Source organism: Eleginops maclovinus, chromosome 8 (assembly GCF_036324505.1).
Source record: "Eleginops maclovinus isolate JMC-PN-2008 ecotype Puerto Natales chromosome 8, JC_Emac_rtc_rv5, whole genome shotgun sequence".
Classification (NCBI taxonomy): Eukaryota; Metazoa; Chordata; class Actinopteri; order Perciformes; family Eleginopidae; genus Eleginops; species Eleginops maclovinus.
This window is the reverse complement of record NC_086356.1, coordinates 22,118,845-22,146,068: the sequence shown is the minus strand read 5'-3', so window position 1 is coordinate 22,146,068 and position 27,224 is coordinate 22,118,845. Positions and strand designations below refer to the sequence as shown.

Here is a 27,224-nt window from a genome sequence, read left to right as displayed (position 1 = left end):
TGTGCAGCAGTAGATAGTGATGATATCAAATAGGGCAACTAGTGCAGTGCCTTTTCTAACAGGCTTGTTAGGGAATGGCTGAATGCTCGGCCGGATGTTTGGCTTCTTGCTGCTTTCTCAAGAACCGCTCATACTAACAGCTTACACACTGAGTAATACACCTGACATGACATACAGTAGGTGTGTCACACATCCAGCAGTGAGAAACACTGGGGAAACAACAGTACAGTACAGTACAGTACAGAACAGTACAGTGTGTACACTTAACAGAGGTCATTCTTTGGGAAAGTAATGTTCAGTAATTTAAATCTTGACTATGACCCAGAATGAACCATCAGAGACAGTAAACATGTTTTCATCTGCCCTATTGCTATATCTGAATTACTATTAAAACATTAAGAATTGTAGGGTTGTTGTTGAAAAACTGAGAAATTTTTCGCTCACTTATTTTTTTAAATTCTGTGAGCCATGTTCATCTCTCTGAATATGTGTGCACGTTTCTATGAATCCCTTCCTCTTTCAAATCTACACAGCCCTCCACTTTAGGTATTTAATAAGTGTACTGGAGTACAAGTACACCATTTACCTCTAAATTGTACTGGGGTAGAAGTACAAAGTACCATTAAATGGGAATACTTAACAAGTATCTCTAAATTGAACCTAACTACAGTTATTGAGTAAATCTACTTAGTTACTTCCCATCTCTGACTTTACAATATAATATAATGCAGTGTCTCACATATTCATTGTACTTACATTTTTTTGTCAATTTTGGATATTTATATTTGGTGTAATACTTGTCCTCATTATTTGTTTAATGTTAAATATGTTCTTTTTTTAATCATTATATTTTTGCCCTCCTCTTACAACTTGTTTTCTTATGTTGTTTATGTTCACCTTACACCAAGCAAACTCCCTGTGTGTGTAAACGTTCTCCTCTGACAGGAGGCTCGCAACAGTGTAGCCTCTGTGACAGGAGCCTGAACCCTTCAGACCTGATATGGCAGTCACAGTACCCCTGAGGACCCCTGACCTCCGCCTGGGGCGCATATGGACCCCCAGGCTGACACTGACAGCAGGAATGACAGTGTGAAGGGTACCTGTAGTAGTAGACGTCGCTCTTCCCGGCACTCAGCCCGGACTTCCTGATCACTTCTTCTTTCCTCCAGCCGGGCGGCAGCGCGGGACACTCCGTCCTCTTCTTCTCCATCATCACACACTTTCTAACACAGGATTAGGCTCCAATCAGACCGCTGGATGGCTCAGTTACCCCGCTGAGGACCTCCGGACAAAGCGGGGAGGTGAGGCGGTTCAGCGGAGCCGGCGGGCGGCGTCAGGACGTCACGTTCACCGCGACTCTCCCTCCCTCCGCCCCGGTGTGCAGCTGCTTATTGCAGGGAAGTCAAAATAAAACAGTGTCCCGGTACAGTGAGGTGGGATGTCCCGGAATAAACTGGGTGCAGTCCAGTTCACCTCCTACAGAACCAACGGCTCCTCTAAAGTCAACTGGACCAACGGCAGGCAGTGACGTCTGATATATCACACACACACACACACACACGCACACACACACACGCACACACACACACACACACACACACGCACTACAGTCTGAGAGATCGTCTATTTCGTGTAATGACTCAGTAGCGAGGCCACTTTAACCGAGTTTCGCATATTATTTTATTATGTTATGTTTGTTATAATATTTAAATAGATACATTTCATTACAAACATAAACCATAATTGTTATTTAATCTAAATAGTATATAAATGAAACAATGATCATTAAGGCTATAGAACATATGAATAATGTTGCAATAACTATGTAAGCATAATGTAGACTGATCATCTCGTTACAAAAACATGTGAATGCTATGCTTCGGGGACGGTGATGTGGTGTGTTTCCGGTCCCTGGATTCTGTGGGGGAGTGGTGACTCACTGCTGTCTTCCTTCACATCTTCAGTTTAACTCCCCAGTGACGTTATAAACTGTGAGTTAAAGGGGCCTGCAGCACCCATGGACACTGGAGGGAGGAACCTTGGACAGTGGAAGAAGTCATGGGGGGAGGAGTTAAACAATTGTTATCTGTTGCTGCGCTGGTGAATGATGGCAACATGAAGCTTCACATCTGTAAGAATAAAGGTTCATTTCTGGAAATGTCATGTGCACACAAGACCCCTGTGGTCAAAGAGTTGAGCAGGCAGATATGACCTCTCGACAAACATACATAATACTGTATGTCTAACATGTGTATAACATACAGTGTACTGGATTTCGGATGAGTTTGTTTGTTTTGTCTTGTTAGTTATTAGGACAGGGGGGACCGATAATGGGGAGGACGTGGACGATTCCCTGTGGCCTAAGGGTCAATTTGGCCTGCTTTCACGTTTATTTATTTTTTATTGGGCCTGTCTTAAACTTCACCTTTCATCAGCAGTTGTATAGTAAATAGGAATGAGTTGACTGGCTTATCAGAATCCACTCATTAGACACAGTGTCAAAATGACATTCACGTGTCTCCCAGAGCAACACACTGCCCAGTTCTTTGCTGAACTCAGTTGGCAAAATGTAAGGTGATGGTCAGAAAAAAAAAAGCTGAGAGGAAGAGCAATAAAAAGAAAAAGGCCCTTACCACAAACGCAGCCAAATAAAGTGACAGGTTCGCCAGGATGGTACCAGGTCATTCAAAAACTCCAAACTAAATCATCCCTACACTTCTAATGACTGTTTATAACTGGTTTGTACACAGGCAAATACAATATTGTCAGTCATCTGGTGGTGTATTAGGGTCTCCAAATAGCCGAGTAACAGGTTTCACAGATTTCCTCAACAAATCACAGAATCTCTGTTTTGAGTGTACTCTGCATAACCAAGCCTGTTTATATCCTGTTGGCTAGCGAAAGCGTTAATTTCAATTAACTTTTTCTGTCAAACTGACCCCAGAAGTTTATAAAACATACCCTCCACTGTTTTGCTGTCATTACCTCAAACCCGGAATTTATAGCTCGCCATGCCCACAGGCTGTTTAGCTAGCGTTGTCTTGACTGTGATTATAATGCAAACGTGTTTAGAAACACAGATTACGCCTGGTCCAGGTTCCTGGGCAGGTCATTCTCCCTGCGCCTCATACCGGTGCAACTTTGCTTTGAACGCCTTCATGACTTGCTGTATTTGCAGATTTGGCCTGCAGTCACAGCATGTCTGGTCTGAATTCAAATGTATTTTCTTTTAATCCTGTGTGCTGACAGGACATGTCGGCAGGCCACATCATATTATACAGGCCAATAACCCTGTGTGAGGCAGACCCGCTGTAGCGCAGCGTTGCGTTAACTAGACATACAACAATAGGTCAGCAGACGAATTAGGAAGCCTGGCCATCGGGAACGACCAGCCCAGGCATGATCAAAACTCAATTCCAATACTTGAAATGGAGATATCAATACCGATAATAAAGAATGCTCGGTCAATAGGCTACTTGATATAGAGTTTACAACGACTCCATATGTTCGCGCTAAGCATGGTCGCTATAGGAACATTTGGTTGACTTTCATTTATGAAAGCGGATGTAAAGAAAGATTGTTAAAAGTTTTTTTTATGTTGTTGGGAAAAGAGACTCATTGGTTTGTTTTCAGAATGGGTTTCGGGGAAAAAAGAAGATCCAAAACTGAAGCTTTAATAAAAGCAGTGGTGTAAACGAACTAGGTAGATTTACTCAAGTACTGTACTTAAGTACAATTTTGATATTTATGTTCATTGTGCAGATGGGTCCATTTCAGAATAATATCTCTGATATGTTTTATAATTATTGATCATTAAAGTGTTCTCAGAGCTGGTAAAGGTGCAGCTAGTTTGAATGGCTTTGTATACTGCAGGGTAGCTGCTGAATTTACTCCAGGTGAACTAAAGTCTGATTTAAGGGCTGATTATATTTCACATCATTAATCCAGATATGTGAAGTAACTAAAGGGATTAAATACATGTAGTGGAGTAAAATAAATGTACTGGAGTAAAAGTACACTTTAACCTCTGAATTGTAGACAATTAGAAGTAAAAAAAGTAGCATAAAATTGAAATACTCAAGAAAAGTTCAAGTCTCTCATAATTGTACTTAAGTACAGTACTAAATGTACTTAGTCACATACAATAAAACAACTAAACTGAAAGAAGGGCAGCTGTTTAATGATCTTGCTGTTTATACTGCAGAGTTGGTAGCTATCCTCATGGCTCTGGCCTGGGTTGACAGTAACAGGCCTAGGCATAGGGTGCTAATTGCTTCAGATTCTGCATCTGCACTGATGAGTATTCAACAAACAAGTTCTCAATCCAGACAGGATATTGTTCTAGAAATTTCACAGATGATAAGTAGTTTACAGTCTGATATTAACGTCAGTCTCCTATGGGTTCCTGCTCATTTAGGTGATCTGAAGTCACCATGAATATAAGTTTTAGTAAGGCTGAAATTAAGACCATAGTCAAGGCCAAGCCTAAGAGGAAATGACAAAATGATTGGAGCAATGCTATCACCGGGAGGAAGTACTATAGTGTACAAAGGTATGTTGGTGAAGCAAGGTCAACATCTAGAACTACTCAAGAGGAAAACATAATCTCTAGGATGAGATTTGGGCATACTGGCTTAAGTAGTACTCTATTTATTTTAAAGAAACATGCTGATGGCAATTGTAGTGTATGTAAAGTGTGTGTAGTGCAGAGAATGTGGAACATGTAGTAGAATATTGTGCTAAATTTGTCCAGCAGAGACAGCAACTCATCCAGGAGCTGGAGTCAGAAAGTGAGCCTTTAAACATAAATACAATCCTGCAAAAAAAATTAAGTGAGGTTTGCTTCAGTTTATTGTTTAAGTTCTTGAGAAGAACTGGTCTGATCAGTCGAATTTAGAAGAAGAAGAAGAAGAAGAAGAAGAAGAAGAAGAAGAAGAAGAAGAAGAAGAAGAAGAAGAAGAAGAAGAAGAAGAAGAAGAAGAAGAAGAAGAAGAAGAAGAAGAAGAAGAAGAAGAAGAAGAAGAAGAAGAAGAAGAAGAAGAAGAAGAAGAAGAAGAAAAGAGCAGCTGTTTCCCCAACTCCTCTACGGCAGGTGGCGGTATGCCCCTTCAAGCTGTTTGCATCCAATCAGAGGAAGAATGAACATTCCAGAGCTAACAGCCCGAGCCGCGAGCCTTGAATGTCTTGTAAACACCCACTGTATATGAACAGTCACTGACAGAGGGGTGGATATGGACCTTCATTGAACAGGAAACACTGGATTAAATGTAAGCTACATATTTCAGGCCCGTAGCCAGGGGGGATCGAAGGGTTCGTTCGATCCCCCTCCCGCACTCGACCCCCCCCCCCCTCCCCCCATACACAGACACGCCCCTCAAGATATGTGGGCTATTCAATGAATGAATTGTTCATCTCCGGTGAATATACATGATTCAAATCTAAATTTACAATATCAAAATCCAGACTAATAAAAAAGAAAAGTAGACTCAGAGAAGTGACGAGTAAGAAAAATGGTTAATATTTCTGTTTACACATTTTGTTCAGACTGTTTTACACCAATCCAGTCGGTGGCGGTAATGCCCCCATTTCTGTTGGTAGCTAGCCTAATCGCCTATTACATAGGAACAAAGAAGAATCAGAAGAATAGCGAAAATGGGTAAAAAAGAAGACAAGGAACGTAAACGAAAGAAGTCGGCGGCAACATTGTCCCAAAACATTGGTGACTTATTCCAGAAAAGGACCAAAATCGGTAAGCTGCTGAGTGCAGGGCTTCTATTTCTTTACTACTTAGCTGCTAGACCTAGCTGCATCTGAACACTCACTGACCTAGGCTACTTGTCAGTGGTTGCCTAGCTCCATTAGGCTATATGCTAGCCCCATCCCTCGCCGAACACAGAAAATACCACTGTCAATTTTGTAGGAAACATAGCGAACGTAACAGTAACTATTTTCGGGATTGTTAAAAGTGTATTGCTTGGCGTGTTAACGTGACTTCGGTGCTTCAATGTCTCCCCCCCTCCATCTCGTTATGCTTGTGCTCTGCAAGTGCCACATAGCTGACAGTTCCCCCCGTCTGTTTTAGACTAGTGTCTGTCTCCTGAGTCTACTGTCTTGACGCAGAGTGTTACCATTTTGTGCTCGCGGCTTCAGATGTCTATGACAGAACTTATTATGTGCAGTTTCGACCTCGGTCTCTATTGGTGCCTCTCCACCTTTTCCTGAAAGTGAAACGGATTTTATGAGGGGTTCCCCCCACACTAAAGCCAAATTATTTTATGCCCATTAGTTGATTTTTAAGAAATGTAAGTGACAATAACATTCAGTAACTCACTTTGCAATGCTGATGATCAAGCTAGGCTGTATTTTACTGTCACCATGCCTGTTGCTCCAGCTAGGCTGTATTTTACTGTCACCATGCCTGTTGCTCCTAAGGCCATAGTAAATAAAATACAGTATAGAGGTGTAAAAAAAAAAGGGGGTTAAACATGGATAGGGTGTATGTGAGTCAATCAGTGTAGTTTCCCTGCACCTGATGTTTGTGTTTCAGGTGCAGATGTTTGTTGTCAGACGTTTGTTGTGTGTGCTTTTTGTTAAAACCGTTTTATGACAAATGCAATATATCTGCTTGATGAAATTACCCAAACCCTCACAATTCTATGTGCACAATAGAAAATAAAATAATTCAGAGAATAAAATTATTATTATGTCTGGTTTGAAATACTCTAAAATTGACTTAAATGTCTTTCTTTTGCTGTATTTATTTAGTGAGTCAGCATGTGGAGGGTGAGCTACCAGCAGCTAGTAGTAGCAGCAATGAAACAGCCTTGCCAGGTAACAGTGCAGTGGAAGAGCAGAGAGATGCAGCAGCTCCTGAAGTGGCTGAGGATGTGAGAGTGAGACAGGCAGCAGAATGTGAGGTAGCCCAGCCGAGCTCTGTACTTGACAGTGACCTTGGCTTCTTCATAGATGCAACCAAATCTATTGAGGAAATAGCACAGGCTGTGTGTCAGATGTCTGATGGCCAAAAGTACAATTTGGTGAAAAACCACGTCAGACCTTCGAAACATTTCATTTTCCCAACTACATTTATTGGTGGGTGCAACAGGGCATTCAGGTATGATTGGTTTGAGGAGCATGGATGGTGGCTGGTTTACAGCATGAAACTCGATGGCGCTTTCTGCATATGCTGTGCTCTCTTTCTCAATGCCACAGAGAGGAAACAGTCAACTTCACTGATAAATGCGCCCTTCAGTAAATGGCATAAGAAAACGAAGATAATTGGAAGCCACCAATCGAAAGCAAACCATTTAGTGGCATTTGAAAGAGCAAAACTGTTTCGACAGTCACATGAAAACCCCAATACCCGGATATCAGTCCGTATGGACAGTGCAAAGGAGACCAACATCAAAGAGAACAGGCACATTCTCAAGTGCGTTGCAGAGGCTGTTCTCTACTGTGGCCGTCAATGCATTGCACTGAGAGGATCAGCTGAGCAGCAGCATTGTAGTGGCAATCCTGGGAATTTCTTGGCCCTATTGAAACTGCTTTCAAATCACGATGAAAGCTGAAGCAGCATTTGGAGAAACCAAAGCTAAAAAATGCCACATATCTATCACCTCAAAGCCAAAATGAAATGATTGATGTAATAGGGAAGCACATGATTCAGGCCAAGATCGTGGAAGAGGTCAGGCATGCTCAGATGTACACAGTCCTAGCTGATGAGGTCACATCCCATAATGAAGAGCTGATGCCAATGTGTGTTCGCTTCGTGGACAAAGACTTAAATATCAGAGAGGAGTTGCTTGAGATTTGTACTTTGCCACGGATCACAGGTCGCCACATTGCAAGCGCGATCAAAGATGTGCTGAGTCATCTAAGCATAGAGATTGCTGACTGTCGAGGCCAGGGGTACGATGGCGCCAGCAATATGAGCAGCGAAAATGTTGGCGTTCAAGCTTTGATAAAAAAGGATGCGCCTAAGGCAGTTTATATGCACTGCAATGGGCATTGCTTGAACCTTGTCATTGCACGCTCTTGTGCTCTTCCAGTTGTGCGCAACATGATTGATAAGATGAAGTACATCGTCATGTTCTTCACCTGCAGCCCGAAGAGGGAACACCTTCTCAAGGAGGTTGTAGATAAGGAGGCACATTCTACCGGAAAGCGGAAGCCCCTGATTGACCTCAGCCGCACAAGATGGGCAGCACGGCATGATGCCTACAGTCACTTCTACAGTGCCTTTGTCTTCATTATTAAGGCTCTGGAAGTCATGGCACAGGGTCTCCATACAGAGGAGTACAGTGAAGATGTCACCAGTGGATGGGAGGGCAAGTACAAAGCAGAGGCCTATGGTCTCTTGAGTGGGCTACAAAACTTAGGATTCATCCTCACATTCCTCACCGTATACCAAGTTTTATCCCACCTGGCGGGCTCACGGTGAAGACTGCAAAGCACCTCACTCGACATCATCGAGGCATTTAGCATGGTTGATGAGGTGAAGTCTGTCTACAAGGAGCTCCGCGAGACCATCGACGACGACTTCAATCAAATCTACGCACAAGCAGTTAGGATGGCTGCTCAGGTCAACGTGGAAACCAACCCAGCCGAGAGCAGCTGGAAGGCAGAAACACAGGGAAAATGTACCCGCTGAAGGAGTGAAGGAGGTACTACTCCGGAACATGACGATACCCTTCTTAGACCATGTCATTTCAGAGTTTGAGTCCAGATTTAGTCCCCTCTCTGTGACCGCATCAAGGCTCATGGGCCTAATTCCATCTGTCCAGTGCAACTCAGATGTAACGGTGGACATCTCTGAAGCAGTCGCTCTGTACCAAGATGACTTGCCATCACCAGAGGTCATTGACCAGGAGCTGAAACGGTGGAAGTTGAAGTGGCAGGTCAAAGCATTACACAAAGACCAAGCTCATGTGCTGAGCTACAAAAGAGTGTATGAGAAAGTACCACTTTAAACCCTCTGAATTGTGACCTTGCAAGTAAAAATAGCTAAATTGTCCAGAAAGGTTCTCGCCAATTTGTTCTCCGGAGACTCAAAACAGTCACATACATAAAAAAACAACTGAAGAAGGACGCATGTTTCATGATCTCTGCTGTTCATACCCACTACACCATGGCTTCTGGGTTGGAGTAAGCGTCCTACATAGCTAAATGCTTCAAGACGATCTGGACTGATGAGTTTCAACAAACAAGCCAATAGAAGAAGCTAGAGGAGTACAGTGATAGGGTATTTCACGTTGAATCAATCACTTTGGGCCAACCGCATCATTTATATCGAAACATGTGTGTTTTAGTGGTAAGTTAGACCCTAGAACTCATATTGCCATGAATTGGCACTAAAATATAAGGAGAAATGGACTAAGAAGTTTATAGTGTACAAGGTAGGGTAAGCAAGTCAACTCTGATACTGCTAAAGGTAAATTACAAAGAGATGGTTTTGATGCTGTTTGAAAGCTCTTTTCTGAACACTTCAATTTATATCATTATTAATTCATGTTTAAGTTTTAATGACCATACCGATCGAGTTCATTCATGAAGTAATTCTTATCTATTTATGTCAACAGTGGAGAGATCGACAATAAAGGACAGCAACAACAGACAGACAGAACAACAACAGAGACAGACAATGGAGGGCAGCAACAGACAGGCAATGAAGAAAGCAACAGACAACTGAGGTGAGCAACAGAGACAGACAATCACAGATGTAGGAAGTTTGAGTAACACTTACATTTATATCAAATTCTTCATTCTTGTTAAAGTTTTAATGACTATAGAGATAGCTCAATTGAAGCAATTCATGTCCATTTATGTTAACAGTGGGGAGCAACAGACAAAAAATGAAGGACAGCAACAACAGACTCACAACAAACTTGACGATGAATAAAAATATTCTAAATTAAAAGATTTGAAGTGTGCTGGTGTATTTAGGGGGCATTGGAGAGGAGGGAGCCAAATGAAGTCCACTTTCGGGGGGAAAAAGATCCCCCCCCACCACAATGCTGCTACGGGCCTGTATTTGCAGCGATTCGAATTTGGGAATTAATGTGCTCTGGTGCTGCTACTTTTTAGCAAGTTGCTCCTGCAGTGAGCTAACTAACTTTGATATGTTTCTAAAGTCACATGTTAGTCGGTGCAGTACTGCTGGGAAGGTCTTACAACTGCTATATAGCCTAAAAACTGCAGTACCGTTGCGTAAAACAAGTGTTTAAGGTTCACCGTCAGATCTTTCCGGTATTACTTGCTTTGTTTTTTGTTTTCGTTAGCTGTTGGCAGGGTAAAGGGCCAAGTTACCAAACTAACGTCTGCCTGTTTGTTACACTGAAGCAACAGCTATCAGCTAACAACTAACAGCCCAACACACAGCCCTCTCCTCCATGGTCTCCTCGGGGTTCAGATTAGCTGTTTAGGGTTACACAGTGTGTCTGAATATACAGGGACAGGTGACCAGTGGTGGAATGTAACTACTACATTTACTCAAGTGCTGCAGTAAAAAAAATGCTTTACTTAAGTATTTTACATCTTGCTATTTTTACTCCACTACATTTTCTAACAATACAACGTAAACATTCGCTAATACATTACTATATGTATTATAGGTAAGATAGCCAGTGTGTGAATAAAATAATTTCAATAACCACTTTACCAAGTCCAACATTGGAATTCTGAACACATTAATACATACATCGTTATGATACATACCATGACCATTACTTTTATTTTTGATACTAAAAGCATATTCAAATGCTAATACTTATGTACATTTACTTCCGTAACATTTTGAATTCAGGACTTCTTCCAGGAAATCTGACTGAGGCCTTCCTCTGTTCATGTTTACAGGGACATCTGTGGCAGTTTGGAAACTAAAGGAACAAAAACAACCTCTTAACTAATAATTACGTCTCATTCTGATTCTGCTTACAATAAGGAGAAAAAACATCATCCATTTTATGAATCTGTTTTTTCTCAAAACAACAGTCACTGATGGATTAAGATGTCAATAAACCCTTCTCTGTATTTCACATTCCTGTAGCATCGCACCACCTGTTCTTGGAGATCTATAACACCAGCATGTTCTTGTGTTTTCTCAGCATGGAGTCCTCGACCGGTCACCTCCTCTCTCCTGAGTCCACGGTCACGTCGCTGCTGTCCAACTCCGGGCACCTGAGGAGCAGCCTGCTGGCTCCTGAACACAACACCACCTTCAGATACAGAGACAAGGTCTGCTTTACGGGGGTCAGCTGTCTACAGCAGTGATGGGGCAGAGTGGAGGATATCTGCCTGTCTTTATCTTCTGTCTTGTTATCATAACAGAGCCAAAGTGGGCAGCCATTTATACCTCACCTGACAATGACGTGTTTTTCTGTACACCAGCATGAAACTTGTATGTTGAAGTTTTGCACTTATAGTTATAGTTAGAGAAATGATCATTCTAAACATCAAAGAAGGATATTATTAGGACTTCAGTGGTTCAAATTAAAAGGTGTTCCAGCTGCTTCAGGTAAAATAGCAGCACTCTTCCTGTTCTTAGAAAAATACAGAAAGACAAGCTGCTCAAAAGATGTTTATAGGGCTGGGCTTACTAAAACATCTCTTTCATGCTTAATGATTGAATCATGGATATATGGATTGCAGAACTACAACTCGGCCTCGGCGGCGTTGGATGCCTACATCTCAGACTTTGAGAGGAGTCAGAGCAGCCAGTGGCAGACTGGGCTGGTTCTGCCGCACAGTCTGCCCTCCACAGCGATGGGGTTCAGAGCGAGCACGCTCAGAAACACAGATGGTGGGTTAACACATTCCTTAAGTTAATACATTTGTTTTATGAATTGTCTGTATGTGACGTCCTCTTGTGTTCTCTCTCAAAGTTCTCAGGGAACATTTGACCGACAGGGAGCTGGACTTCCTGAACCTCCCCGTCAGCTCCCTCCATCACCGTGGCAACAGAGATAGAGTCTCCATGACTACAGACGAGCTGCTATCTATTCCTTATGATGGCTCAATGCCTGTCACTCACACATCCGCCTACCTCCAAGGTCATCAAACGCATCACTCAAACTCCCCCTGACTTCCTCTCTGAGAATCAAAGCTTTCCCCTCACCTATGACTTCCTCTGAGGTCATTTAATGCATCACTCCTTCCTCCTCCTCCATCCAATGTCTCTGAACGCTTCATGTTGGGATGATGTCTGAGTTTCAGACATTGTTTGGGTAAAGGATAAATGGGTTGATGGAACTAATAGACGATGGATCAATCAATAACTCAAGTGTAGTCTTGTGTGCAGTTCCAGGACTCCTGTCACAGTCCAGAGCCCCCGAGCCCAGAGCAGCACACAGAAACTGGGACAGACTCAGCAGCAGCCACCCTACCCCTCAAATGAAGCACCACCACCCCCACCCAACCAGGAGCTCCAGGTCAGTGCTGCTGCCACTTATCTGTCTCACTATGACTTTTTCTAAACAATCTCTGTGCTCTCCTGTAGGGGCCCAGGGGTTCTCAACCTTCTGTAAGGCCCACTTTCCCCCAAAACAAGAGAAAATAACTACCGTTGACCAAAAAGGACAGTCAAAAATAGTCGTTTGTGCTGTTTATTTATGCTTGGTTTTAACACTCCGAAATCCAAGAGAACAAGGACTTCTTCTTTGACCTTTGACCTTTGCTTTCCTGGGTTTGCTAATCCCCCCTCCTGCTGTCGCCGATATACAGTTTTATATCACCAGGTGCCCGAATCATCCAGTGCTCTGAAACTGGCTTCAAAATAAAAGCATAATGAAATGAAAAACATTAACTAACTCAAAATAATTCCCCCAAAAAATGATTCATTTAAATTAAACAAAAAACAGCTAGAAAACACAAACAAAATAACATAAAGCAATGTTACAATAGCATTTGACTTTTTTATTTCTTTGTCCTCCTCTCCAGGTGCAGAGACAGATCAGGGGCGGCCATGTTGAATGCAGACGTTGACCTGGCCCCGGCCTCCCCCCACAGGGTGACTGTCATCACATTGCATTGTGTGTTCTGGGCTCTGCCTCTTAACAGTCTGTAGTGTTGTCATGGTTTCCTCTGTTTCTCACAGCAGAGGGCAAACAGACCAGACCCCTCTGTGTGTCTGCACCTCCCTCGCTGGTTCACCTCGAACAACAACATGGACTGTTCTGGGATCAGCAGTGTGCCGGAACAGAAGTACCCAGCCTGGATCCAGCGCTATGATGTCAGCGAGCGACCCCCACCCTCAGAGTCAGAGCTGTGGAATGAGCAAGGTAAGCCCCCCTGAACTTTGATAACAAAAATGGGGATGCACAGATACATTGGTACAACATCGGCATCTGCCAATGTTAGCCGTGTTCACCACCATCAGCACGTCGGTGCACATGGTCACATGCTCCGATGGCAGTGTTTCTGTTCAGCTAATAAATGTCAAATCGCTGCATCCCTAATAAAAAAAACAACGTTTTAAAAATCTGTAGTATCTATGGCCCTCGTGTGCCTGTATACACCCCACCAGGTGTCCTGAGGGATCTCGCGGCCAAGTACCCCCACAGACCGTCCAGGAGCTGGCTGAGGCCATGATCCAGGTCTGTGGGGGTACTTGGCTGTGTCGAATTTGCCGAAACATAATGCCCAGAGGGGCCCCCCAGGCCATCACTGACCACCACCCAATGGTCTTGTTGCTGTAATTATTACATTTAATTATCAAAATAAAGATCTACAGTTATACATGAAAGAATATACGGCAAACTCATGTTTTTAACACTAAACCTGAGATACTGTGTGCATAAAAACAAATTCAGCCCAGATATGTGATATGTGCCACAACAAGTTAGAAAAATGTAATTTGCTCATTTAAATAATTGAGTGTGTGTGTGTGTGTGTGTGTGTGTGTGTGTGTGTGTGTGTGTGTGTGTGTGTGTGTGTGTGTGTGTGTGTGTGTGTGTGTGTGTGTGTGTGTGTGTGTGTGTGTGTGTGTGTGTGTGTGTGTGTGTGTGTGTGTGTGTGTGTGTGTGTGTGTGTGTGTCCTCCACCTGTAGATCCCAGAGGTGGAGCTCCTTCCTGGGTAGCAGAGCTGGACCATGAGGATCAAGACCGGACCCCTACACAGGCAAGATAACTCTTTTGAAACATATCATTAAAAATAACAATGTATAAAGTGTGTGTGCGTGTGTGCAGGTTGACAGTCAGCAGACTCTGAGAGACCTGAGGCTTCAGTTTGCTGAACACATCTCTCTCCTCGCTGCAGAAAACAACAGCGCGGCTATCATGGAAACTGTGTTCAGAGGTAGAAGACCTGCGACTGATGGAAGAATACGTCTGTGTGCTAAAGAGCAGTACTGATGTTCTGTCTCTCTGGCTTCTCCCCCCCTCAGACAACAGGCTGGAGTCTCTGATCCAGAAGGCGGATCAGGTGCTGAGCAATCTGACTTATGCAGGTCAAGGTGAGGAGAAGCTGGATGAAACTAAAACCCCTGATCAGAGATATCATCTGTCTCTGTGAACTCAGGCTTCCCTCCTCAGACTCTGAGCACCCTGACTCATGTGATCGGTTGCCGTCTGCCTTATTAGAATGTTAAAATCAGTAAAAACCTCAGAGCTTTAGCTGACATCAGGGAGGTTTGTGTGGCTTTATTATTAAAGCTTTATTGAAATGTTTCCTTTGGTAGTTTTGTCAGCAGGAAGGCTTCTCTGTGACACCTCCCTGCATGAACACACTGGGCCCACACTGTGCTGCCTTGCTCTGATGTTATGTGTTGTTGCAGCAGTAAGTGGAGCTGATGGTGCTGATGGAGCGGTCAGTCCAGAGAACCCCGAGGAGCTGCGCTCTCCTTCCTCTCACTGTTGCCCACCCAAAAGGTGAGACTGATTTACTCCCCCTAAAATCTTTGTTGTAATCATTTCATATAACCAAACTCACGTAGTGCTCTGTGATGTCCTGAAGCTGCAGGGACTCCGTGACAGCGGGGGGCGTCACAGAGGCTCCGACTGACAGAGGGGCTCAGGTAGGGGTTAACTTTATTATTTACTTTCATATCTTTGCGGCTGCGGACATGCAGACAGACTGCTGCTCTCTGAGATGACAAACCTGGGATTCAAATCCCGTACCCCCTCCTGAGCAGCGGCCAAGTCCAATATCTGTTGTTGGTCACCAGGCCTTAATGCCAGCTGTGAGGTCCAAAATGCGTTTTATGACACGTGTACACAGAAGGCTGAAGCCATATTTGGGAAGGTAGATTTTCCTTTCCTGGTATCACCTGACTCAAGGTGTAGCTGCGCTGAGCCGAAAATACAGCTGGAGATAAAACCCTGCAGACCACCAATAGATGAGAGCAGCACAACGTCACTCCTGGCAACATGACGGCCCATCCATTTTACGGGGAAATCAAAGAATTGGCGCCAAGCAGAAAGAATAGTTTGATCATCCCTAAAAGCTGCATGGTTGTGTATTGCATGTTAAAGAAAAAGAACAGACTTTCTGTACTTAGAAAAGACTCTGAAAGTAATATATTTTTTTGGCTTCAGGCTCCACAGAGAGGACAAGATGGTAACCAATGGGGCCCTGTCACTCAATACATCTGTTTGTGGGAAACACTGCATCACAGCTAAATGATCATGCTAATAAGGTTAACCTCAATCGTCAGAGTAAACTGTTGAAATGTCAAAAGTCAACAGAGTGACTGTAGATGCAACATTTAAATAAAAACACTGACAAGGAAATACTGCTGTCAGTGTTAGCTGCTCTCCACTCATCCAGCTGCAGACTGACCCGACATCCATCCCCTGGTGATTACAATTAAACCTGAAATCCACGGCGCTCATCGATGACATTGTTTAATAGTTGGCCTGTATGACCATTCTAGTCGGGCTCCTTGTAGAAAACCAAGGCGCCAAATTATAATTTTTTTTGATGGGATTCACAAAAACCTCAGAATCTGTATTTACCGCCATTTAAATGACAGCGTATGTTTTCACCCATAATGGGCGGGGCCACGACTTACAGGGAAAGCACCGAATGGGTTTCTCTCATCTATAGTCCAGGAGAATGGTCCAGCAGCGCAGAGAAAAGAGCTTTAATCTAAAGTGAGTGCAGCCAAACCACGCAGAACATGGGTGTAAATGACCCTCTGACATCTGCCCCACTCATGTCTGCTGCCTCTCCAGGGGCCGTGCTCTGGACTCCATGGAACCAGCATGTTTAAGCAGCCAGGTCCAGTGGAGGCTCTGAAGCAGATGCTGTTCAGACTGCAGGCGGTGGAGGCGGAGCTTCAGAGACAACCACAGGCTTCAGCTGCTCCAACCCCTGCTGACAGGCCGCACACTCAGGAGGCTCCACTGAATCAGGTATCAACACAGCTTCAAATGCTAATGGTAAATAATATAGCTTCATAGGGTTCACTTCCTCAATTCATTACAAATGTCTCTGAACATACCTCAGGGCTCTGCAGTCAACATTCAGATGTGCTCTGAGGAACAAAGCTATAATATCTGAGACCTCTGTAGGAGGAGACTTAAGAAGCCAAGTTCACCGGCCAAGCTCATGATAACTTTCACACAGGAGGAACAACAATCTGTACTTCTGAGAATCGAACCAATCAGCACCAATTCAACAGCTGATTGCTAATAAGTTAGGAATAAACGCGGTCAGAACAGAAGTGTGTTAGCAGCCTTATCCTATTCCCTGTTGTGACACATGTAACCCATCTTTTTTGCCCAGAGGAATAGTAACATACATCCAAGTTTTCTGTTATTCCTCTCGTTTGAAGATTGAAAAAGCAATGCGGATCCAATCTATTACTACTATTACAGCTTCACTGTCCACTTGCTGTCGTGGTGACACAAGCGACTTGTTTAGATTTAGCCTTGCAGTTTTGTTGCTTCGAGCCTAATAAAGACAACTGTGCTTTAGAACCATTAGAATGATAGCTTCTCACAAAGGCTACTAAGGTTAAAATGACTGACAGCACTGCTCTGACCGAGCTGCTGAGAGATCTCTATATACAGTATATGTAGTCCATAACCAATAAACAGACCTGTGGGTGTAGAACAGGACCCAATCTGATCCCCATTTGACTGTGGATGCAGACCCATACTGGTTCCCTCTCAGGTCCCCTGCACCAGCCAGGAGACCAGGGTTCTGCTGCACTTGATTAAAACCAGCAACTGCTCATCGGTACCAGCATCAGTCTTATCGCTGAGCTCACCAGGCTGGCACCATAACCATCAAAACATAGAGCAGCTTATGTCCTCAACTCATCCTCTAAACCAATCATAAAACACCAGCCACAATAGAAGAGTATCTTTTCTGTCTTTTTCAGATATGGGTAATGTCTTCCAGGTGACATGGAGTTGTGTTTGTGTTGCAGAGGTCTGAAGCTGAAGCAGATCTGGAGACTTTTCCTGGTGGACCTTCACTCCAGAGGTACCTGGCTCTGAACACACTCTGAGCATCAGGGTTTACTGTTCAACTGTTGCCGTTGTCACTTATCCTGGGAAAACGTTGTTTTAGGTGCACTGCTCAAATATGATGATGAACTTGATAAACATTATGCCTGCTAAACCTCTAGCCAGCAGAGAGTCAGCATGCTGCTAGCATGGCACTAGACTGAATTGCTGTGCTTCACTTCATTCATTTAGTCTCTGACACTCAGGTAAAGTACATTACCCAGGTCAATAAAGATAATAATGAAGTTATGAATCTTTATTTTTTAGATGACCCACCCCCCCAGTTCTCCAGAGGCTGCACTATGAAGCCCTCAAATGCACATGTTGAAATGTTTGCATTAGCTCACACCAACACAGTTGTAAGTTGAGAACAATGTTTGTGATGAACATTTTCAATCCTCAGAGCGATGCACCACCTGAGCCGTCTGAAGGAGCTGGTGGAGGAACCCAGAGAGAAACAGGGAGAGGAAAGAGGAATGAAGGATGAAGACGAAGGGCGTTACTCCTCTTCCTCTGCTGACGGACTATCCTGCACCCAGCAGAAACCCTCCTGAAGCTGGAGTCCTCTTCCAGAGCGAGGGCCTTCAAGTAGTGTGGCCCTCAGGCATTGTCTCTGTCCTCTGGAGGCTGTTGGCTGTCACCTCCAACAGCAACAGAAAATAACGTCTGTTCTGCAGTTGTGTGTTGGATAAAAATGTGCAATCATCTAAAAAGACAATCTGTACGGAGACTAAAAAACATTCATTTAAAATGTGTGTTGAAGTTGTTTAAAGTGTTACAAAAAAGCTGTTACACCTTTGGAAACAGCTAACAGTTGTGGTAGTTTGAAACGTGAGAAAGGACACAGACTCAAACATGATAGACCAAATATAATGTTTGGAAGTCCTCTGACATTTGGCCGTGGATACAGGAAAGGTTCCAATAGCTCTGATACAATAAAAGGGATATCAGATGGCACAGCTGCTGATGGTGGACTGTTTCACTTTTGATGGAGCTAGACCTCCGTTTCCAGCTTTTATGCTGGTTCTGCAGCGTCTCAATAAAGAGGATCCCTCTCTGAAGGAAGGAAGGACCAAACAGTTGTGCTAAAAGTGTCATAAAAAAACAATATGAATAAAGGACATAATGTCCCTCTGTTACTGTGCTGACGTTTCCTTCAATGGTAACTCTTTGTCTATGAATAGCCAAGCTATCAGCAGGCTCTCCGGGTGGCAATCTCAATTTACTAGTTGGACTCATTAATGCATTAGCATGTTAGCATACTGTCAAGTAAAAATGCTGAAACTAAACAAGCTTGAAAATGTGTCAGAACCCATCCATTTTATCATTCCATTTAGCTTATCTATTTTTCTATAATCAGCATGTTTACCATGGCTGTGGGCATGCTAACTGCGGGTAAAATTAGTATTGAACATGTCCATTTTTCAAAATAAATACATTTCTAAAGGTGCTATTGACATGACATGTTCATCAGATATCAGTAACAACTCATGCACTCCACAAATGCAAAGAAATCAAAACAAATAAGTTCAGAAATACAATGGAATGACACAAGGAAAAAGTATTGAACACGCTTACTCAAATGGATTTAATACTTCGTACAAAAGCCTTTGTTGGTAATGACAGCTTCAAGACGCCTCCTGTATGGAGAAACCAGTGTCATGCATTGCTCAGGTGGGATTTTGTCCCATTTGGTCCCCATCTTCCACACAAACAGTCTTCAAGTCTTGAAAGTTCTGTGGGCCTCTTCTATGAACTCTGATCTTTAGTTCTTTCCATAGATTTTCTGTTGGATTCAAGTCAGGTGATAGGCTGGGCTATTCTAGCAGCTTTATTTTCTTCCTCTGAAACCAATTGAGAGTTTCCTTGTCTGTGTGTTTGGGATCATTGTCTTGCTGAAATCTCCCCCCTCTTCATCATCCTGGTAGATGGCAACATATATTTTTTCAAGAATCTCTCGGTACACTCTTCCATTTTTCCTTTCTTCAATGATGAAGTATGCTAGTGCCCTATGCTGAGAAACAGCCCCACACCATGATGTGTCCTTCACTGTTGGTATCGTGTTTCTGGGGTGATGTGCAGTGCCATTTGGCTTCCAATCATGGTGTGTATTATGGCATCCAAGAGTTCAATTTTGGACTCATCTGACAAGAGTGTATTCTCCCAGTATTTCACAGGCTTGTCTAAATGTTGTGCAGCAAACGTTAAACGAGCTTCAACATGCTTTTTCTTCAGCGATGGAGTCTTGCGTGGTGAGCGTGTATACAGGCCATGGCGGTTGAGTGCATTACTTATTGTTTTCTATGAAACAATTGTACATGCTGATTCCAGGTCTTTCTGAAGGGCTCCACAAGTGGTCCTTGGCTCTTGGACAACTCTCCTGATAATTATTTTCACTCCTCTGTCAGAAATGTTGTAACGATCACCTGGTCGTGGCTGGTTTATGGTGAAATTATGTTCTTTCCACTTCCGGATTATGGCTCCAATAGTGCTCACTGGAACATTCAGGAGTTTAGAAATCCTTCTGTAATGCCATCAGTATGTTTTGCAACAATAAGGTTGTGAAAGTCTTGAGAGAGCTCTTTCTCCAAACAAAATCTCTGAAGAAGGGTATGGAGGGCGTGTTCTAGTGTACATGCTAGGACTTTAGCTAACATGTTTGCATCTGTGTTTAAGACAGAGATGGGCCTGTAAGAGGCACATTTGGTTGGGTCCTTCCATTTTTTGACAATAAAGTGAAGCACGCTTAGGTAAAAGATTGGGGAAGAGCACCCTGTCTGCAAGAGTCAGATAAAACAGAACACAGATTTGGAAAGAGAAGTTCTTGAAAAACTCTGAGGGGAAGTCATCGGGACCTGGACATTTGCCTGACTGCATTGAGGAGATGGCTGAAATTATTTCTGCCTGAGATATTGACTCCTACAACATCCTCCTGAAGTCAGGGGAAAGTTTGTGAGTATTGAGACTTAGAAGATTTAGAATTTCACTGTCATCCGTTTGAGACTCTGAGGTATTAAGCTGAGAGTAGAAGTCAATATACATTCAATTTTTGAAGAAATAAAAAGAAAGAAATTAGGTTCCATCTTGCTATATCTTGCTTAATTCTTTTTTGTACAGGTGGGAAATTGCATTTGAATAATTTCATATGATCTTTAGGTATGTTAATGCCCAAATACTTGATGGATTTTTTTTTGCCATATCAGTGGGTATTCCTAATTTCTTCAGGAGGATTGTAATAATTATCCCGATAACTGACCATATATTTCAAATGATTTCATCAGTTTAAGTAATGTGTATGTTGGTTGCCCTAAATACACTAAGATATCATCTGCATAACAGGCTAATTTATATTCTGTCTGTTTAATAAAAATTCCCCTTATACCTTTGTCTAATGTATTGAGCCAATGGTTCCAAGTACAATGCAAAAAGTAGAGGTGACCATGCACAACCCTGTTGAGATCCTCTCTCTAGGGTGAAGCTATTTGATAGGTATCCATTGACTTTAACCCTAGCAGTCGGTTTGTCATACAGTGCTTGTATAGTTTTAATAACTGTATCATGAAAGCCAAATCTGTGTAAAACTCACTGCTGTGCTGATGATGTGCAACTTTACATCTCAACTAAATCCATCACCACTTCAACCATCTCAACTCTCACCAACTGCCTCACTGACATAAAATCCTGGATGCAGAACAACTTCCTCAAACCCAACAGTGATAAATCTGACATGGTCATCATCGGTCCCACATCCCCCACCAAAAACCATAACAACCTAACCCTCACCATCGACAATACCACGCTGACTGCCTCCCCTCACATCTGAAATCTTGGAGTCATCTTTGACAGCAACCTCTCCTTTGAGAACCACATCAAACACATCACCAAAACTGCCTTCTTCCATCTCAAAAATATATCCCGTCTCCACCCATCACTCTCCTTCTCTGCTGCCGAAACCCTGATCCATGCCTTCATCTCATCCAGACTAAACGACTGCAACAGCATCCTCTATGGTACACCATCCAGACTCCTTAATAAACTCCAGTACATCTAGAACTCAGCCGCCCGTCTCCTCACCCACACCCGCTCCCGTGACCACATCACCCCTATCCTGCAGAACCTCCACTGGCTCCCCGTCCCACAACGCATCCACTTCAAGATCCTTCTCCTCACCCACAAGGCCCTCCATCACCAGGCCCCCTCCTACCTCACAGACAGCACCACACTCCTTCCTGCAGCCTCCGCTCGTCAGATGCAAATCTCCTCTCCCTTCCTCCCAGGACCAAACTCCGGACCTGGGGGGACAGAGCCTTCTCTGTCTCTGCCCCCTCCCTCTGGAACTCACTCCCCAAAAACATCCGTGATTGCCCCGACCTCACCCTGTTTAAATCCCGATCAAAACTCACCTTTTCAAAACTGCTTTTAAACTGTAAATGAATATTGTGTTTTAAATATATTAATTGTGTGCTTTTAATTATGTTTTTATGAATTGTATCTCTGTAAAGTGTCTTTGAGTTTTTAGAAAAGCACTATACAAATAAAATGTATTATTATTAATATTATTATTATTAGAAAATCCCTAGTAACTTTTTCAGCATCAACACTTTCTCTATTGCCTTAGTCTTATTCTGTTGTATATTATCTTGTGTTTGGCGCTTTTGTATGAAGCCTGTCTGGTCATTATGTATCAGTGTGGGTAGAATCTATGGCTAGACACCTAACCATAATCGAGGTAAATAACCTATAATCTACGTTAAGAACAGATAGTCAGTATGACCCACAATCCATCTTGTCCTTGCCTTCTTTTGGTATAGCTGATACAATCACCTCCTTCCAACTGAGTGGTGTTTGCGCCTCTTTCAATGCCCAGTTAAGTGCGGGAAGTATAATAGGCGTCAATTCATATTTAAATTCGTTATACCATTTGGCGGTGTCGCCATCTGAATCTGGTGATTTATTCGATTTGAGCCTACTTATTGCATTTTTTTATTCTCCTTGAGTTATATATTATTAATTTTGTTCCTGATTTTTTTATATCCTCTAATATATTTTGCTCTAAATAAAATTTCTGTTTTCTTTCCAGTTCCTTCAGTCTGTTTTGCAATTCTTCATTTTTCTTATTCCTTATTTTCTTCTCATATGAAGAAATTGCTATAATTTTACCTCTTACTACAGCTTTTAACGTATCCCACAGAATTGGAGGGGCGACCTCACCATTGTCATTGAATTCTAAGTAGAGGCTAATTTCATTTTTAAGTTGTTCCTTAAATTGAGAATCATTAAGTAGACTTGAATTTAATTTCCATGTAGTATTCTTTAGTTGCAGGTTAAAGTCAACGGATAAGTGGATGGGTGCATGGTCACTTCCCATTCCACAGTTACTGTATGTATTTTATCTATTTCTTTAACGCATGTTATAAAATAATCCATTCTTCAAAGAGTGTGAGGCCGAATAATGTGTATAATATCTTCTGTAGGGAAAAGGTTTCTCCACATTTCTCTCAGTCTTACATCTTCAAAGAGTGAGTTCACCTTTTCATACAGGGACTTTTTTCCAAGATTCTTTCTGGAACGATCTAACTCGGGTTTAGGTGTATATTTAGGTCTCCCACAAAAATTAATAGCCCTACTGTTTCTGTTTCCTTAATAGTGGGATTTTTTTTGAAAGAAGCTAATGTCACTTCCAGGGTGTGCATAAATGTTAATAAAGTAACTGGGTTACCATCCATACTTCCTCTGAGATTCTCACTGTTTGACCAGGTCCCATTTTTACTTTTTGAGTTTTAAATACTTTATTTTATGTAGAAAAACAAATTTTACAGCTTCAAGGATTTTAGGAAAATGTTTATTTCTTAAAGTTGCAACAAAAATAAAAACAGAAATGTAACACCTTTAGGCCCAGACATTAATGAATCCATCAGTCCCTGCTGACAGCACTGTCCCCCCACTGTGGTCGAAGGTCACGCTCTGCACGCTATCCCGGTGCCCCAACAGGCTGCTGGACGCGAGAGAGTCCACTTCCATGACCCTGACCAGACCATTGGAGCAGGCCACAGCCAGCGTCCTCCCTGACGGGCTGAATGCCACCTGGTTGGCAGCCAGGGGCCCGGCATCTACTGTGGCCCTCGCCACTGCAGACTTCCTGATGTCCCACAAATTGATGAAGCCACCGGAGTCACAGGAGGCCACGGTGTTGCCCGCCATGCTGCAGGTGGAGTCGTTGCAGGGGTACTGGTGTCCCTGGAAGCTGGCGGTGCAGACCCCCAGCCTGGCGTCCCACAGGGCCAGGGTTTTGTCAGCGGAGCAGGTGAGGAGGAGGTCGGAAAAGGGCAGGAAGCAGACGCTGTTGACGGAGGCAGTGTGGCGGCGCAGGGTGAGGGTGCAGCGCTGGCTGCTCAGGTCCCACAGCCGGGCTGTCCTGTCAGCACAGCAAGAAGCCAGGAAGTGACCGCAGGAGTGGAAGCAGCACCCCCATGTGGGCCGGCTGTGGCTCAGTGTCAACACACAGCCCCCCTGAGAGAAGTCCCAGAGCCGCAGCTGCATGAAGAAACAACACAGTGAGGGGCCCCACATACACCTGCTGAGGGGCGGTATGTAGTGGCCTAAAGTAACTGAGTACATTTACTCAAGTAATGTACTTAAGTACAGTTTTGAGGGACTTGCACTTTACTTGAGTATTTCAATTTAATGTTACTGTATACTTTTACTCCAATACAGAGGTAAATGGTGTACTTTTACTCCACTACATTTATTTAATCCCTTTAGTTACTTTACAGATCTGGATTAATGATGGTAAATATAATCAGCCCTTAAATCAGACTTTAGTTCACCTGCAGTAAATCCAGCAGCTACCCTGCAGTATACAAAGCCATTAAAACTAGCTGCACCTTTACCAGCTCTGAGATCACTTTAATGATCAATAATTATAAAACATATCATAGATATTATTCTGAAATGGACCAATCAGACAATGACTACTTTTACTGTCGCTACTTTAAGCACATTTAGATGAGAGTACTTTCTACTTTCACTGGAGGAACATTTAGAATACTTTTACTGTGACAGAGTATTCCTACACTCTGGTACTTCTACTTTACTCAAGAACAAAATCTGAGTACTTCTACTTTACTCAAGTACAAGACATGAGTACTTCTACTTTTACTCAAGTACACGATCTGAGTACTTCTACTTTTACTCCAGTACAAGATCTGAGTACTTCTACTTTTACTCAAGTAGAAGAACTGAGTACTTCTACTCTTACTCAAGTACAAAATCTGAGTACTTCTACTTTACTCAAGCACAAGACATGAGTACTTCTACTTTTACTCAAGTACACGATCTGAGTACTTCTACTCTTACTCAAGTACAAGATCTGAGTACTTCTACTTTTACTCAAGTACACGATCTGAGTACTTGTACTTTTACTCCAGTACAAGATCTGAGTACTTCTACTTTTACTCAAGTACAAGATCTGAGTACTTCTACTTTTACTCAAGTACACGATCTGAGTACTTCTACTTTTACTCCAGTACAAGATCTGAGTACTTCTACTTTTACTCAAGTACAAGATCTGAGTACTTCTACTTTTACTCAAGTACACAATCTGAGTACTTCTACTTTTACTCCAGTACAAGATCTGAGTACTTCTACTTTTACTCAAGTACAAGATCTGAGTACTTCTACTTTTACTCAAGTACACGATCTGAGTACTTCTACTTTTACTCCAGTACAAGATTTGAGTACTTCTACTTTTACTCAAGTACAAGATCTGAGTACTTCTACTTTTACTCAAGTACAAGATCTGAGTACTTCTACTTTTACTCAAGTACAAGATCTGAGTACTCTTTCCCCTCTGGGTATGTAACAGTGACATGGAGAGGAACGTACCGTACAGTCTCCACTGCTTGTTGCTAATTTCCCTCCATCAGGGTGGAAGCTGCATCCGGACAACCAATCAGAGTGACCCTCACCTGTCAGTACCATCTGACCCACCTGCAACGCTCATCACACACACAAACACACAGCACCACACACACTGAAATGTAGACTCTGTTTTTTAACCCAACATGTTTTTAGGGGCAGTGGGCAGCTATTATACTATACAGTACCTGGCTCAAAGGGACCCAGGCAGTACCCAGTAGGGGCACTGGTTCTCTGAAAGTGCCAGTGTCCGCTCCAGGACTTGTTCTGCCTGACCTCCATGAATCTACCCTCGTTACATTTCTGACTCCAGTCTCCTTTAACTCACTCGCTCTTATTCGAACTCTCCAGCGCCTCCTCCCACCTCTTCATGCATCATTTCATCTAGCTTTATCTTGAGCTTTTTTTGTCTCGTTTCATCTTATAATTTACACAATCAGAATGTATGAAGTGCTGTAATATATACATGTTTCTTATTATTATTATTATTATTATTATTATTATTATTATTATTATTATTATTAGTAATATTATAAACGCCTTCTCCTACCTTCTCCTCGTGGGCTTGAAGCAGCCATAGCCTCCAGCTGCAGTCATCACTGGCGGAGGCGAGGATCAGTTTTCGTGGATGGAGGTGGATGCAGCTGATTGGAAGCTTGTGGGCTCTGATGGAGTAGGACAGGCTGAGAGGAGCAGGGGTTTTATGATCAGTTTCTAGCCCCCTGCTGCAGGTTGGAACCTCGGTGTCCTCTGAGTGGTGGGCCTCGATCACCTTTGAGTGGGGGGCCTCGGTGTCCTCTGAGTGGGGGGCCTCGGTGTCCTTTGAGTGAGGGGCCTCGGTGTGATCAGCGCTGCCGACACTTTTTCTTCTCCTCTCTCTCTTGATCTGGGGTTTCTCCTGATTTAGTGCTGTGGTGTTTAGAATTCTATCTTTTTTTAAACTGAGGAGCATTTTCTTTCCGAGAGCCTCCTGAACTGTGTCCTCCAGCCGCCTCAGGGCCGGCCTGTAGGACTGCAGGTGTTTCTTCAGCTGGTGGAGGTCCTCCATCAGCCCGTTTTTGTCTTCGGCGACACGTTGGTACTGCAGCCGGTAGAAGTCCCTCTCCCTCTGCATCCTCTGCAGGCGCTCCCCTGCATGCAGCACTTCCTGTCTGAGCCGGTCTGTGTCTCTGCGCACAGTGTCCAGCTGTCTCTGGATCAGCTGCCTGTGTGTGAGCGCATCAGGAACGAACAGGACCCCTAAGGCCGCCATGCTAAGGGTCTGGGTCATGAGTTTCTGCGCTGAGCCGTACCACTCCACCTCGAAGCTGCTTATAGTCCGGCACAGGCCCACTCGCTGGAGGACATTTCTCAGGAAGTCGTCCACTGCCTCTGGGATTCTGGCGGCGAGATGTTGTTTAAAGGGTCTAAGGTTTCTGCTTGAAGTAGTGGGGTGGGCGGCCTCCATCCCAATCTCTTCAAAGTCCTCCTCCTCAGCACTCCTCATTGCCTCCTCTGAAAACACCTGCGCTGCTTCTTCTTTTCTCCTCACGGAAATGTCTCTCCTCTGTCGCTGAACTTCTTGTTTACCTGTTGCCATAGTAACTATGCGAAACAGCCTGTCCACTTTGTAACCATAATAACTCTGCTACAACTGCTTTGTTTTGAATTGGAGTCAAAGTTGTTTTTGTACTTTCTATTTTTGTGTTCTATTAATTGCTAGTATTTTTCATGTAATCATCATAATGATTTGTTTATGCAGCAGTTTTCTCTCACAGGATTTTTTGACAGTTTTATTTGTATAGTTTTAAATATATATATATTATATTTAATAACATTTGGGATTCATTCAGCATGTAAAGTTGTAAACCCTAGTAACA

General features: G+C 43.2%; 3 protein-coding genes across 12 annotated transcripts in view; 1 reads left to right on the top strand and 2 right to left on the bottom strand.

The window, feature by feature from the left end:
* mbd2 (methyl-CpG binding domain protein 2) overlaps nt 1-1,556 on the bottom strand; it is a 63,330-nt gene extending 61,774 nt beyond the window's left edge. For 2 of the 3 annotated variants that reach the window (XR_010166278.1, XM_063889401.1), the window contains exon 1: nt 1,101-1,556. Coding sequence is in view for 2 of the 3 variants with exons in the window: in XM_063889401.1 (XP_063745471.1) it covers nt 1,101-1,213 (113 nt within the window). In the remaining variant the exon portion in view is untranslated. The remainder of the gene's footprint in view (nt 1-1,100) is intronic. The other variant, XM_063889402.1, reaches the window with a different exon arrangement.
* Nucleotides 1,557-5,114: 3,558 nt separating this feature from the next.
* c8h18orf54 (chromosome 8 C18orf54 homolog) lies at nt 5,115-18,592 on the top strand. Of its 8 annotated transcripts, none has more exons than XR_010166344.1 (15): nt 5,115-5,267; nt 11,103-11,232; nt 11,647-11,797; nt 11,880-12,047; nt 12,296-12,425; nt 12,934-13,003; nt 13,091-13,274; nt 14,043-14,113; nt 14,182-14,290; nt 14,379-14,447; nt 14,769-14,862; nt 14,948-15,008; nt 16,168-16,347; nt 17,322-17,425; nt 17,852-17,930. XR_010166344.1 is itself a non-coding variant. In XM_063890266.1 (15 exons), exons 2-15 carry the CDS (start codon nt 11,104-11,106, stop codon nt 18,000-18,002), a joined length of 1,647 nt encoding a protein of 548 aa, XP_063746336.1. In that variant the 5' UTR covers nt 5,115-5,267; nt 11,103; the 3' UTR covers nt 18,003-18,592. The 8 variants fall into 8 exon arrangements, 7 of the variants coding, with proteins under 7 accessions (XP_063746336.1, XP_063746338.1, XP_063746335.1 ...); XM_063890266.1 differs by having other exon boundaries at nt 13,094-13,274; nt 16,168-16,374; nt 17,370-17,425; nt 17,852-18,592; XM_063890268.1 differs by having other exon boundaries at nt 14,772-14,862; nt 14,954-15,008; nt 16,168-16,374; nt 17,370-17,425; nt 17,852-18,592.
* Nucleotides 18,593-23,337: 4,745 nt separating this feature from the next.
* LOC134868788 (sperm-associated antigen 16 protein) lies at nt 23,338-26,944 on the bottom strand. Its single transcript, XM_063890091.1, has 3 exons — nt 25,916-26,944; nt 25,333-25,437; nt 23,338-23,982 (listed from the first exon to the last, which is right to left on the bottom strand). The coding sequence occupies exons 1-3, from the start codon at nt 26,942-26,944 to the stop codon at nt 23,338-23,340; spliced, it is 1,779 nt and encodes a 592-aa protein (XP_063746161.1).
* Nucleotides 26,945-27,224: the final 280 nt, after the last annotated feature.

What these genes read in the sequence shown, in the direction of transcription:
- LOC134868788 (XM_063890091.1), bottom strand. Translation starts at nt 26,944, where the DNA reads ATGGCAACAGGTAAACAAGAAGTTCAGCGACAGAGGAGAGACATTTCC. An exon ending in TTCAAGCCCACGAGGAGAAG is followed by an intron (nt 25,438 to 25,915) that starts GTAGGAGAAGGC and finishes TGAGCGTTGCAG; the next exon opens with GTGGGTCAGATGGTACTGAC. An exon ending in CAAGCAGTGGAGACTGTACG is followed by an intron (nt 23,983 to 25,332) that starts GTACGTTCCTCT and finishes TTCTTCATGCAG; the next exon opens with CTGCGGCTCTGGGACTTCTC.
- c8h18orf54 (XM_063890264.1), top strand. Translation starts at nt 11,104, where the DNA reads ATGGAGTCCTCGACCGGTCACCTCCTCTCTCCTGAGTCCACGGTCACG. An exon ending in CACCCAACCAGGAGCTCCAG is followed by an intron (nt 12,426 to 12,933) that starts GTCAGTGCTGCT and finishes CCTCCTCTCCAG; the next exon opens with GTGCAGAGACAGATCAGGGG. An exon ending in TCTGACTTATGCAGGTCAAG is followed by an intron (nt 14,448 to 14,768) that starts GTGAGGAGAAGC and finishes GTGTTGTTGCAG; the next exon opens with CAGTAAGTGGAGCTGATGGT.